We start from the raw sequence: 12,786 nt of genomic DNA on the forward strand, positions 1-12,786 counted from the left end.
TTATTGGAACAATAAGTAAATGTGTAGATAAAACAGTTTATGTCAAAGTACTTCAAACACGACAACGTTCACTTCCCTGCAAGACTTTCAAATGCTTTCAAGGTATTATCTCCAACCAATAGATAAAGTTTTTGTCTACAAACTAACTCTAAAATATCAGTAAACTTTTCAGGGAATGTTGATGAGGATGTGTTTTTGAATTTAATGTAGATTTAGGAAGTTTTTTAAACTTCTTTTAATGTGTATGGCTTCTCACTGCTGCTGCACAACAGGCGTAACAGTGATTTATATTTATATTTTACAAGTATTCTTGCAATATTGGATAATTTAAGCTAGTTGTTCATTTGAATTAAAAAAAATTAGAAAATATTTGATTTAATAAATAATATTCTATTTAGTTTATTGTTGCATATGTGTAAGCATGAATGTTATAAGAGAAAAAGAGTGTACTTGCATTAGAATTCAGTCGAGGTCTCTGGACCCTGCTGCCCTTTCCGCTACACTGGTCTCACTTCTCTCCTTCTTCTTCCTCTCACTGTGATTGCCTCGGACCTCTTTCTTATTTCTCTTATATAGTGTTTTTGAAACTGTTCAGTTTCTTGAGATAAATCTGTTATGATTTTACATAAACTTTTTCCGTAAACCACACCTTACACTGAACCCAAAATTGAAACTTCACTCATTTTCTACTCACCCTCATGTCAAAGCTTTGGGATTCTTTTCAGAGTAATCTGTTCCTTTTTAGAGTAATAGACAAACATGTTTGTTCATTTTAATGTAGCGACTGGAGCTCAGTTGTCTTCATCTTCGTCCAAAAAGACACTTAAAAACATCCAAATACCTCCATACTGCTCGTCTGTAACGTCCATCTTGTATTGAAGCCTTCACATTAGGAATTGTTTTGTAAAAACTTAAATATGTTTGTGTATTAGCTTGTTTTTAGCAGAGGCTGCTTTGATAACTGGCCAACATCGTACACATACACAAAGTAATCTGGATAAATTATCGCGAGCGCCTTCAGTGTAGACAGTTGACTGGAAGTGTATTGGAAAGCTCCAGTCGCTACATTAAAATGAACAAACATTTTTCTCTATAACTCTAAAAAGGAACAAATTACTCTGAAAATAATACCAACCATTCGTCAACATGAGACTAAGGAGAAAATGAGGGTAGTTTGGGTCAGCTATCATTTGGGATGACAAACATCTTTTCCACCTTTTCTAAGGCACTATGGAAAATAATCTGCTGCAGTACAATTCTTATTTGAAGATATACATGTAGATGCTGCCTTCAGATATTTGGTTTGTGAATTAATTGAGATTCTACTTCGACATCAGAGTTTCTGGAAGAGTTTCTCTTCGAGCAGACTGATAGACTTGTTCAAGAGTGTTTTCTCACTGTCGACAAATCTGTAGCCAAACAGCTTCATGGTGGGTCCACACACTCTCTGCACCACCTGAGCCAGTGTGAACGGAATGCTGAATCTCCATTTCTCCGCCTGCTCAGACGAGTTTTTCTGCGTGGAATAAATCCCGCTGGCCCCCTGTGTGGTCTGCGTGTTCTTCAGGATCCACTCGCGGGCCTGTGGACTGAACGGCACCCCCGTGAATCTGTACATCTCTTCCGCTTTTTGCATAGGGTACCGAGCGATGTCCTCGTAGCGGACTAGCATGTAGCGTCTCCTCAGCCAGCGAGGTTGGCTCAGTCCAACTTCTGCGGAAATTCGAATGTTGTCACAGTTTCCTTTCAGTCTCTTCACTTCCTCGTCGTCTTCGGGCACCTGGCCGTCCTGCGCCCAGGTCTTCCACGTCTGGTACTTGGAGGAGAAAGCCACCATGCGGGATGCCAGGATGGCCCGAGGGTCCCGGACTAAGTGGATGACCCTCACGTCCAGACGAGCGTCCTCCACTAGAGGCTGCAGGGTGTCGAGCTGGCGAACCCGGACAGTCTTGATGGCGTGGTACTGTTTTGAGAGGCAGGACTCAGACGCCAGGGTCAGGTTCAGTGGACCACAGCGACGGGTCTTGCAGTGATACCTGCAAAAATGCAGAAGAAACAATGTACTTAACCACTGTTTTCAAGCACAGGTATGTACATGTTAATCATTGCAAGGGCTTGTTCAGGTTCAGAATGGGTTGTCTTAAAACACACTTGTTAAAAGAATGTTTAATTCATTCTAGTCTGTGTTTTTCTCTCTGTTCTCGTCTCTTGGAAAATCAATAACTTACAACAGAGCAGACCTGGACTCTATTTATGTGGCCCTCGTTATGTCAAAGTATGATCATGTATAAATGGTTCTAATGCATTTTAAAAGTGTATTTTGTATGTATTATTCATTTACAATTTCACATATTTACACTTATTTACTTTTTCTCTTCTTTTTGTTTGTAATTTTCTGAATATATATTAATCCCTCAAAAAAATGTAAAGTTAGTTGAAGAAATGTTTTGAAAAAAACTCATATTTATACAAGAATAAAATTGCAGCTTATTTAGCTTAATAAATGTCACAGCCTAATGACGAATGTCCTTTTTTTAAGGGATTTTCTCGTCTTTCTTTTTGCTCGACGGCCCCTAACAACATTCACAGAATGTGAATGTGGCCCTTGAAGAATTTTTATTGTCCACCCCTGCGATGGAGTATAAAGATGGAACCGAAACTATTAGTTTTACAGTGAAATTGGACATTCGTATCACTCTCCACCCAAGAAAAATGGTTGTGACTTCAACCCAATTTCCGATCTTTGTTAACAAGAAGAATACTAACCTTTGCATGCCTTATTTAAGACCATCTGCAATTCATTCTTGTCCATTGATTATCCGAGAGACAGGAAAAACACAACTTATGATTGAGAATAATCATAAGTTCTCAATCATAAGTTCATAATGTGACTGAAACTATTGTTACTAACTGTTGTAAGTACTAAGAGTAAAAATTAACGCCTTTAAGATACATCTTAAGACGTTTTCATTTATTCATGGTTTTCCTTGATTTTCTGGAATTCCTGTTGTATTATCAGTTTTATCTTTCCCTTTAAAGTATATACTTTATTGAACATTGTTTTGATTGTTTAAGTGCTTTGTGACCCTGGTCTGGAAAAGCGCTATACAAATAAAAATTACTTACTTACTTACTTACTTACTCTGTTATCTGTATCTGAGTTTTACTTCTAAGTCAGTTTCCTAACCTGATACTGCAGAATGAAACGTAGACGTGAAGTACCTCTCAAAGACATCTTTGATCACCGGCGTACAGACTGGTTCCTCACAGAGCGATATGCTGGACTCTCTTCTGAACAGGTCTGGTGTGACGTGGTCCTGCGGTGGCGGGGAGATGAACTTCTCCAAGGGAGAGAAGTCACACAGGAACAAGCCCTGCAGTACATCCCTGTAGATCCCAGCTAGCACGGTCGCGTTGCTGGATTCTGCCGTCGCGGTGAGCATGCGTTCGACGTGCCACAGAGGCTCGAAGAGGTAAAACATGTTCTCTCCATGCTGGTTGAAGAACTCCCCAACGAACGATGAGCCCGTTCTGGTGGTGGCCAGGAGGAGAACATGCTTACGGCCTCCGTTGTAGTTGTAGCTTGAGTCATCGTCCGGTTCTTCGTCTTCGGTGGAGTTCTGGTATGTGACATTAAATTTGGAGAGAAGCGCTTTCAGCAGTGACAGGCCGCTCTGTGTCATGTTGCTGAAGTCCAGAGGGGAAGGAGTCAGCTGTGGCGTTTGTCTTTGGATCAGTTTGTCAGAGACCCTGAAGAACAATTTTTATTTAATAAAGTAAGCAATGAAGTTGACGCTTTTAAGAGCAGATCTCCTTACCTTGACAGGATGTTACTTTCCTTCTCCAGGATGACCAGAGCGACAATAAAAATGAAGACGATCGCATACTTGGTCTTCATTTTTAGAGTCCTGGCTTTTGCAGTAGTGTGTCTAGAAGGTTGGTCTGTCTCTCATTGCACCTCAGACAGAGTATGAGACCTCGATCTGGAATAAAAAGAAGGATGAAGGAAGGGTAAAACCCTGAAGTTGAGTCAAAGCTAGCACTGACAACAGATTCAGACTCAAATGTATCGACTTACATGTCTTTCCTACAATAATCTAAGTGTCATCTTAAGATGAAATTCATTAGAAACAGAGAAAAGAAAAGAGAAATGGTTGAAGTAATGCTTTTGTTTCTTAATTTTTGTAAAATAAATCATATCTTGCTAGCTTAGTGCTAGCTGTTTGCACATTTCAGAGATTCAAATCTTATTTTTGGTATTTTTTGGTAATAACAGCTTATTATTAGACATAGAGGAACAAATATAAGCAACGTTTTAGAAACAAAAAATAGAATACATGTTATTAATAACCAAAACTAGCTTATATTAGCTACTTAATGAAGAATGTTTTGTATTTTTAAATTTTAGGACGAATTAAAAAGGCTCAGGTTCAGCTTAAACGGATCCTTCTACTTGAGTTTCTGGGAAAAAGACCGCTTTTTTTGTCAATTTTGGGGCTTGTGGGGTGAAACAAGGTGATTTTTTGACCTGAAACTTAGCGACTGTTGACACAAGAAGCCGCTTCCACAAACTCGCTGCTTCTAAGAATCACAGAAAAAATGATTTTCTCAACAAGAAGTTGAGTGAGTTTAAGCAAATAGAAATGTTTTCCACCGGGCGAACACAAACATCTGATCTGGATTCTTCCTCCAGATTTGACAAACCAATCAAAGTGTGAAGCACAAGTTTAAACACGCGCACTTCTATGAATTAAAACCAATCTCGGGGCAAGTTAGAACTGAAACTAACAAGGCCGTATTTTATTATTAATGTTAAGTCAAACTCCCACCTGGCTGGAAGATTTAAATATGTTTTAAAAATCACAGTTTCAATTAAAAGGTGTCCACAGCAGTTGAGCGATTGTGTGCTCTGTAAAGTAAATATCAGCCAATTATCTGAGCTTAATACGACGCCGCCGTCAAACTGTCAGACGGAGGCGCTTAAGCTGAGCACTTTTACATATTCACGAGGCACTAGAGCGTTTGGCAAATCTGACTATCTGCTCGAGCAGAAACACACATCACTCTGTTTATCATCTCCCTACAAATTACATTAATGGAGGCTTTCAAAACCCTGAGAGCGCCGACTCCTTACAGGTCAGGCTGTTTCTCAATGTTTCTGTAGAAGTTAGTGAGTCATTATGTTAGAATTTGAACGACTTTCATCATCACTTCCACTGATCGGAGCGACAGTAACATCTTCGCTCTACATAAAGTCTGGTCCGGGGCCAACATGCGGCCCTTTGACTGTATTTATTGGGCCTTGTGAGGTTAGTTAGAAAGAAGACTCTGTGGGTTCTGACTTTCAATAATTAGGATTATAAGGATGATGTTTGTGTCAGAATAAAATCATCAAGGCTATGGTTTATCACAACTTATTTTCCAGGTCTTGAATCACACCTGTCAAAGCGAAAAAGGGTGATTAAGATGATTATTTTATTTATCTCTATGTGTAGATAAGTCACTTTATAGTGCAACTAATGTATAACCAAACTTTCCTGACTTACTCACATGTCTCAAATGTTAAAGTCTTCCTCTCAAAGATGCAGTTAGTCACTCATCATGACATGACATGTTTTGAAGTTAGTACTTTATAAAGTTCCGTCTGAAATCTCAGCGAACAAGAGGTTACGAGAGCGGAGTCCATTATGAAGTAATAATGGTCTTCACTCCTCCTTCAGCCAGCTGTAGTCACACCAAGCTTTGTTTATACAACAAGTCTGTTGAAGGGGAAGACTTCGGGGATTGATGATGCACAGTAACAAACCATCATGCTTGACCAATAAGTGGTTGAGGTTATGGTAAATGAGATTTATTCTCCAGAGAAACAAAGTGTTTACAGTGGGCGGGGCTTAAGCACATTTTCTAATGTAAATATTTAAATGAAAACAGAGTTTTGTACAGACACATACTGATGAGTACAATATAGGTCTAAGATACATTTAAGACACACTTAAATCAACACATTAGAGTTTACTTAGTAGCATATTTATTGACTTTTATATTGTGAAAAGTCTCATATATCTTTTGTTAAGAGCCAACTTGATTCAACAGTTAAACCTCACATTGAAACTACTAATTTCACTTTCCTTTTTTTTTTAAATATGCCTTTCAATATTTGTGTTCGCTTTTTCAAGGAAATTTTTACATAGTGAGATTATTTTATTTGCATTTTTTTTACCTTTTACATATGTATTCATACAGACGATAAAAAAGCCATTTAATGTAACTTGTACATCTTTAAATTAAGTGTGCTTTGACAGTCCTTCAGTCCCATTATTCCATATTTTCTTTTTAAGAACAAGAATCTCACAGCACTGCGGAAGATAAATCTCTACCTTAAATTGTGAATCCAACGACCAGCTTCTTCCCTTCCTCCTTGTTCAGTATGTCTGGAATTAGTTCCACTTATTCCCCTTTGTATCAGAATGTTTGCTACGCTTCAGAGAATTTTGTACAATTTGAGACGACTGCCCTTTAGTCAAGGAGTCATGTGATCAGGGGTCAACCTGAGCACCATCATTGCCAATGTTTGTCTCTTTTCAAGACGTGGTTTAAAACGGTTTTAAACGATTATTTACAATCTAACGTGTTACTTTAAAGCATTTCTAACCACATATCTCGTCACGGTTCTTCAGTGTTCATTGTTGTTTCTTCATTAATGTTACCATGAGCCTTATAGACACATCATGTCGTGGAGTTTAGAGCAAAGATATTCAATAAAATCAATCTGAGTCCTCTAAAAGTCAGGTTAACAGGGCCGTGTGTGTGCAGGAGAGTGTTTTAGTGTGTATGTCGAAGCGTGTGTGTGTGTGTGTGGTGCCCATTTATTACTAGGGGGGATGGGTCTTGAATAGGGGGCATTTCCAACATCTCCCCCACTCCACGTGAATAGATCCCATAATAATGAACATGATTCTGTGTGAAACGTCTTGGTTTAAATCGTGACATGATGTTAAGATCATGTTTTATCAAAAACATTATGATCGAAAAAATGATTCATTCTGGAGCGAAATGTGTGAAGATCTGGAGCGATGGTGATGGTTGAACGTCGTCGTTTTCTCTGAGCATTGAATGGTGAGAATGAAGAGAGTTTACGAACCTCAGAGCAGTTTTTTCTCTCCGCGGTCCAACCTGGATCCTGGAGCAGCAGAAGAGTCTCTCCTGATCCGCATCTTGGTTCATTGTGTCGGACACACAAGCGTCATTGTACCCGCCGAGGCTCGCGCCACACATCCAGATCCCTGACAGGAAGATCCCGGAGGATCATCGAAGCTTCGATCTCGATCTGACTTCAGTTTCAGCTCAAATACTTCTGTCCTCCTCGATGAATGAAAGATGTTTTTTTTTTTAAATCCTCAAACTATCTAGTGATTCTTCGCCTTTTTTTTTTTTTTTTACTCCAAAAATCTGGAGCGAATTCCTCAGTCACGTTACGGTTCTCAAGTGTGTCTGACAAACAAGTGAGGAAAGTTTTTCTTCTTCCCCGCGCAGGTTCCACAGCCCCCCTCGAGCCCACGGCCGCGCATCGCGTCACCACGCTTGTGCTCGGGACATCCTGTGTGCCGGGTCACGTGATGCTCGCCCGTCCATCAACCCCGCTCGTACAGAACACTATATGTTCAGTTTAATTCACTCGGTTTTTTGGGGGTGTTTTTTCACGTTTGAAAAAGTTATAAACATAATTCTTATTTATAGTACAGTGTTGAATAGATCTATGTCTTGTTTTAATTTTATAGGAATTTAGCACATAGTAAGTAAGTAAGTAAGTAAGTAATATTTATTTATATAGCGCTTTTCTAGACCAGGGTCACAAAGCGCTTAAACAATGTTTTGCGACCTATACTTCACTTCACTATGTATAACAATCTAGTCCATAATTCTATTTTATCTTGTTGATCGTTTCATATCAGAACCAGAATAAGAATCAGAAACTGCTATGGTCAGTGTTGTAAAACAACGTAGGATTTCTTTGTTTTTATTAATGCAACAAGATAACACACAAAATAACCAAGCACCTATATTTTTTCGATTATTCTACTTTATATATTATTATGAATATGCTCCCGAGAATTAAATTGTTTATATTTTTCTCTTTTTCCTATTAAAAAATAAAATCAAAATAAGCGTCGAGTTTGAGACATGCTTGACAACAGACTACTTTATAAAGTGTCAGTATGGATAGTATTCTATTTTAATATCCTGTTCTTAGTGAATATCACACTTTATAAAAGAAAAACAAATGGACATTTAATTGAAAAGAAAATTCTCCAAGGGACAAGTCAATTAAAAATAAATTTATTAAATGTTGAAATTGAATTCACACACCGTGTCAATCCCCCCAAAAAATTGCATTTGCTATTTGCATTTAGCTCTCATATCCAAATGGTATTTATTACATTGTCCAGTTGTATCGAAAAAAAAGTTCTTCACAATCGTTTCCATTCATCTTTGTTAAGGTAAACACTTTTACCGTCTCACCGCTAGAGGGAGTTAATGTCAAAGAAACAAAAACATCTCAACACTTGCGGAGCAGTATGAAGTAAACAACTGAACGCTTTCACGATTTAAATGCTTTAAACAGGTAATGATATCTGGAAAAAGGATTTTATATTCTGACTTGGATGATGAAGATTTTATTAATAAATCAAATTTAACGACAAAATGTACGATTTTACTTTTTTTCTTTTAGTTTTCTTCTTGCAAATGATTTTTTGTCCGTGAATATAACATTAAAGCTTAACCGTCTTCGCCTGCCATTGTCCTATTAAAAGTATTTAAAATAAATACATGTTTATACTTGGCTTTATCACTTTAATACAATTATTAGTGAATATGATGCATTTATGTGACGTTTCTTGGTCCAGAAATGTTATGTGTGTGTGTGTGTGTGTGTGTGTGTGTGTGTGTGTGTGTGTGTGTGTGTGTGTGTGTGTGTGTGTGTGTGTGTGTGTGTGTGTGTGTGTGTGTGTGTGTGTGGAGGTGGTTAGTTAAAGCAGTACAAAGGGTTGACATTGAGTTGGCATCAGGGCTGTGAGTGCTCAGAGCTTGTTGATCCACCGAAGCAGCAGATGATGACCAGTGTGGTTATCATGATGCCATAGTAATAATATTGTTAATACATTTTATTTAAAGGAGCCTAAAGGTCACTGTACAGAGCACATTAAACCAGAAAAAAATAAATAGTTGCCACTCGTACAAACGTAAAAGTGCATTAACAAAAGTCTACTGACTTTGTTATCCCGTGACTGTGTTTTGATTGTACTGTGTTGTTTTTTTTTGTGTGTGTGTTTTTTTATTAAATCGAAGAGGAAGTTCACCTTCACTGTATGGACAGATTAAGAGAGTGACCTAGTTTTGTGGAGGATCAGGACTAAAAACAAACCTCTGCTCTTGGCAAACCAAACTAGAGATTATCAATAATAATCCAAAATGGAATAGTTGAATTGGGTATTTTACTGTTGCCATAGTAAGGAAAGCACAGAAGGTGAGAAAAAAACAACAACATTTAATGTTTGATTTCAAACCGAGGTCCCTCCAGACATTCGTCCCGACAACTCCGCCTTCAACTCGCCCGTTAATTCTGACATGCAGCTTGTATTTTGGTGTACTTTGGATATAATCCCAAATGTTCCCAATGTCCGAGTGTTAAACTGCTGTTCAGTTGATATTTTTTTAATGGACCATTTGAGAGACACGTCCAGGATGAAAGCAAAGCTATTAATATCAGCATGTCTCACTGGCTACATCACAGTCTGACGTGAGGCCAAAAAACCTGCTTCAACCTTCAACCGCTGAATTTGATTGGATGAACAGGTCCTGAACAAGTGACGCTCATCATCCTTTACTCATGATGAAACGCTGAAGTTAAAATGAACGGAGGAGTTGCATGAATTCAGTTGTGTTCAGACAGGTGGTGGAATATTCATGGAGCACAGCAGAACAAACTCGTATGCTGATGACATATTGATTTGTATTGAGAGTGAATCGTGATGGCTTATTATTGATATAGTCAGCCATCGCAACTTGAGTGCTACTATTGTGGGAGGTGTCTTAAAGTCATCGTTCACCCAAAATTTACATTAAAATGAACATACATTTTTGTCTATAACTCTTAAAAGGAACATATTACCCTTAGTTGATGTGAGGGTGAGTAGAAAATGAGTGACATTTGAATTTTGGGTGAACTATTACTTTAATGGTAAACAATTCTCTCCCCCCAAGTGTAGCTAGTGGGAGTAGCTATGCTAACAAAGCTAATGTTGCAACTTTAGACAATAAGAACACAACAAAATAAGGAAAATTTGAAGTAGACCCAAACGACATGATGGAAAACTTGTAGAGTCAACTTGAGAGAAAAAAAAGGACCAAGAGAAAAACATCAAAACAATAGAGGCACAGAAAATTAACATTAAAACAAATTTCTAAATTATATTTATATTAGAATTAAACAAGCAATCCTACATATTTTATTTACTTTACTCCAACTTAATCCATAAATAAAAGTCAAAGAACCTCAAATGGGAAAAGGACAACCAATGAAATTCATGGCTGAGGACAAGATGATCAAGATTTTACTTGATAATGTGTAAAAAGAAGAAGAACACAAACTGATCACTTTAGAAAAAAAATGACCAGACTTCTCTCAGTCTGAAAAGTGTAATGTCTTTTCCTGAAATTTCCCTGAGGGCTGGCCAGCAGCTCTCTGCACAACCAGAGCAATGAGGACAGAATGTGCGGCGGTGATTGAAGGCACGGGATTAGAAAGTGGATGAGATGAGCAGTGAGCTTTGACCATATGACTTTTACTGGTGCAGGCACAATAAGCTTCAGGGATTGTATATTTTTTTTTTCTCAATATAAGCCTTCGTAGGTTTTTATATCGTAACTAAACACATGGATATAAAAGAAATCCTCAGGTTTAAAACCATCTCATCACTCAGTGTGACTGAAAAGATCAAAAGTTGTGCATCGGAAATATTGTATCTGTTAATTGTGTTTTACATTGTTGTCGGCGGGACTGTGTATTACAAGATGAAGCAGGATTAGACCACAGTGGGTTCATCTTTGGAGATGCCATCTGTCAATGAGGGAAGAATTAAGCCTGAAGCTCCGAGACTTTGAAGTTGCCTGACAGGTGACGAGTTATTGTTATTTTTCAGACAAACTTGAGTAACGAAACATGAGTGGTTTGATTGAGCTATAGATTACAGGGAAAACTGAAACAATACCTAATAATAAAGGTATTTGTATTATTTGTACATGGACAGTGAAAAAGAAAAAATAACGTTGATTTGATTTTTAAATCAATTTAAAATGTAACATGCACAAATGTAATATACACATATAAACATAATAAAGCTAGAGTATTAAATACTAGCAGGACAACTTAAAATGTGTATTTTTCTTATTTTATTATTATCAGATTTCCACTTATTAAAGTGAAATTTAAATTGTAAAGATCCATTTCTCTGGTGTAGATTGTTGTTTTAGTGATGGAATTATGATAACTCATGGTAAAAAAATGAACCAATAAATACAGATAAGATAAAAAAAAATACTATAAGAAAAACAAAAATACCATTTGCTCGTTTACAATAAAGTCATGTAGGTCTAGACTCTAGACTAAAGCTTGACCTAACCTGATCTTGAAGTGGCAAAAAAACAACCCTGGAACTCCAAAATAAAAAGTAAAATTACATAAACAGCAGCAGCATTAGGCTCCTCACAGTGGTGAACTAGAGTTACTGCAACCTAAACGTGTGTCCGGCATAACCTGCTGCAATGACCTGGTAAGTGTCCTTATTCAGGGCTGTGTTTCAATACTTCTTCTGGACCGCAGTAAAAGTGAAACTTCTTTCTTATCTATCGGACAGACATCACTATATACATGTCAATCACCTGTCGTCTCATATTGAAAATCAACATGCTTCCACAAGGCAACGTGATCAGAAAACACTCTGTTATGCTGATGACACCCGGTTGTAATTGTAAGTAATCCGCTAACAGAACTACATTCCTGTATTAAAGAAGTTGCTCATTGATTTAAATGCAATTGAATTGTACTTAACGTCTGACTGAACCTAAAAAAAACGCTTGAATCGACATGTTAAAATACAAAAATAAGATTTCATGAGTCATAAATGAGAGAAAGTGAAGAATACTTTTCCGGCGTCCATCACTCATCTCTTCTGAGGTTCAGATCTTAGGATCTGTGATGTCCAGGAACCATAATCTATGACTTGTTGAAGGTAAATGTTTAGTTCACAAGTAAAAGAAGTCATAGAGCATTCACAACTAATCAGACGAATACTTTTGATTTATTGGTCAATCTATGTCGTTCGGTACTTTTATCGATCGTCTTGATTGATATGTGGATCTACACAAACATCAAATGAATTCAAACATTTCCTACACACATGCATGCACACGCACACACAAAATATCATCCACTTTACATCAGATTAAAAGTGGATTAATTTCATCTGGAGCATCGAGTGTACATTGTTATTCATGTATGCAAATCCCTTTAGCACGCAATGTCTTCTGGTGGTTTTATAGCTATACTGCCTCAGTGCTTCAGGATTTACGGACGAGAAACAATAATATTGTGTGTTTCAGTGAGAGGCAACAGCGTCTGTCAATCACCTGAAAAAAAATGTGTTATTAGTAGAGAAAGATCAGGCTGAATAAACATCTTTATTCAACAATTAGTATTTGCCTTTTTGTGATACTGCGCTGAAAACA

The 12,786-nt window shown here is 37.5% G+C and overlaps 1 protein-coding gene across 1 annotated transcript; it reads right to left on the reverse strand.

The window, feature by feature from the left end:
• Positions 1-937: 937 nt before the first annotated feature.
• On the reverse strand, positions 938-3,898 carry chst3a (carbohydrate (chondroitin 6) sulfotransferase 3a). Its single transcript, XM_087802564.1, has 3 exons — positions 3,819-3,898; positions 3,223-3,750; positions 938-2,036 (listed from the first exon to the last, which is right to left on the reverse strand). The coding sequence occupies exons 1-3, from the start codon at positions 3,896-3,898 to the stop codon at positions 1,334-1,336; spliced, it is 1,311 nt and encodes a 436-aa protein (XP_087658690.1). The 3' UTR covers positions 938-1,333.
• Positions 3,899-12,786: the final 8,888 nt, after the last annotated feature.

Source organism: Callionymus lyra, chromosome 11 (genome assembly GCF_982586985.1).
Source record: "Callionymus lyra chromosome 11, fCalLyr1.hap1.1, whole genome shotgun sequence".
In the NCBI taxonomy this organism is placed as follows: Eukaryota; Metazoa; Chordata; class Actinopteri; order Syngnathiformes; family Callionymidae; genus Callionymus; species Callionymus lyra.

Bases quoted from the DNA above. Each gene is read 5' to 3' on its own strand.
- chst3a (XM_087802564.1), bottom strand. From the start codon at position 3,898: ATGAAGACCAAGTATGCGATCGTCTTCATTTTTATTGTCGCTCTGGTC. The intron at 3,751-3,818 runs GTAAGGAGATCT...ATTGTTCTTCAG, and splicing joins GAAAGTAACATCCTGTCAAG to GGTCTCTGACAAACTGATCC. The intron at 2,037-3,222 runs GTACTTCACGTC...GCATTTTTGCAG, and splicing joins ATCAAAGATGTCTTTGAGAG to GTATCACTGCAAGACCCGTC.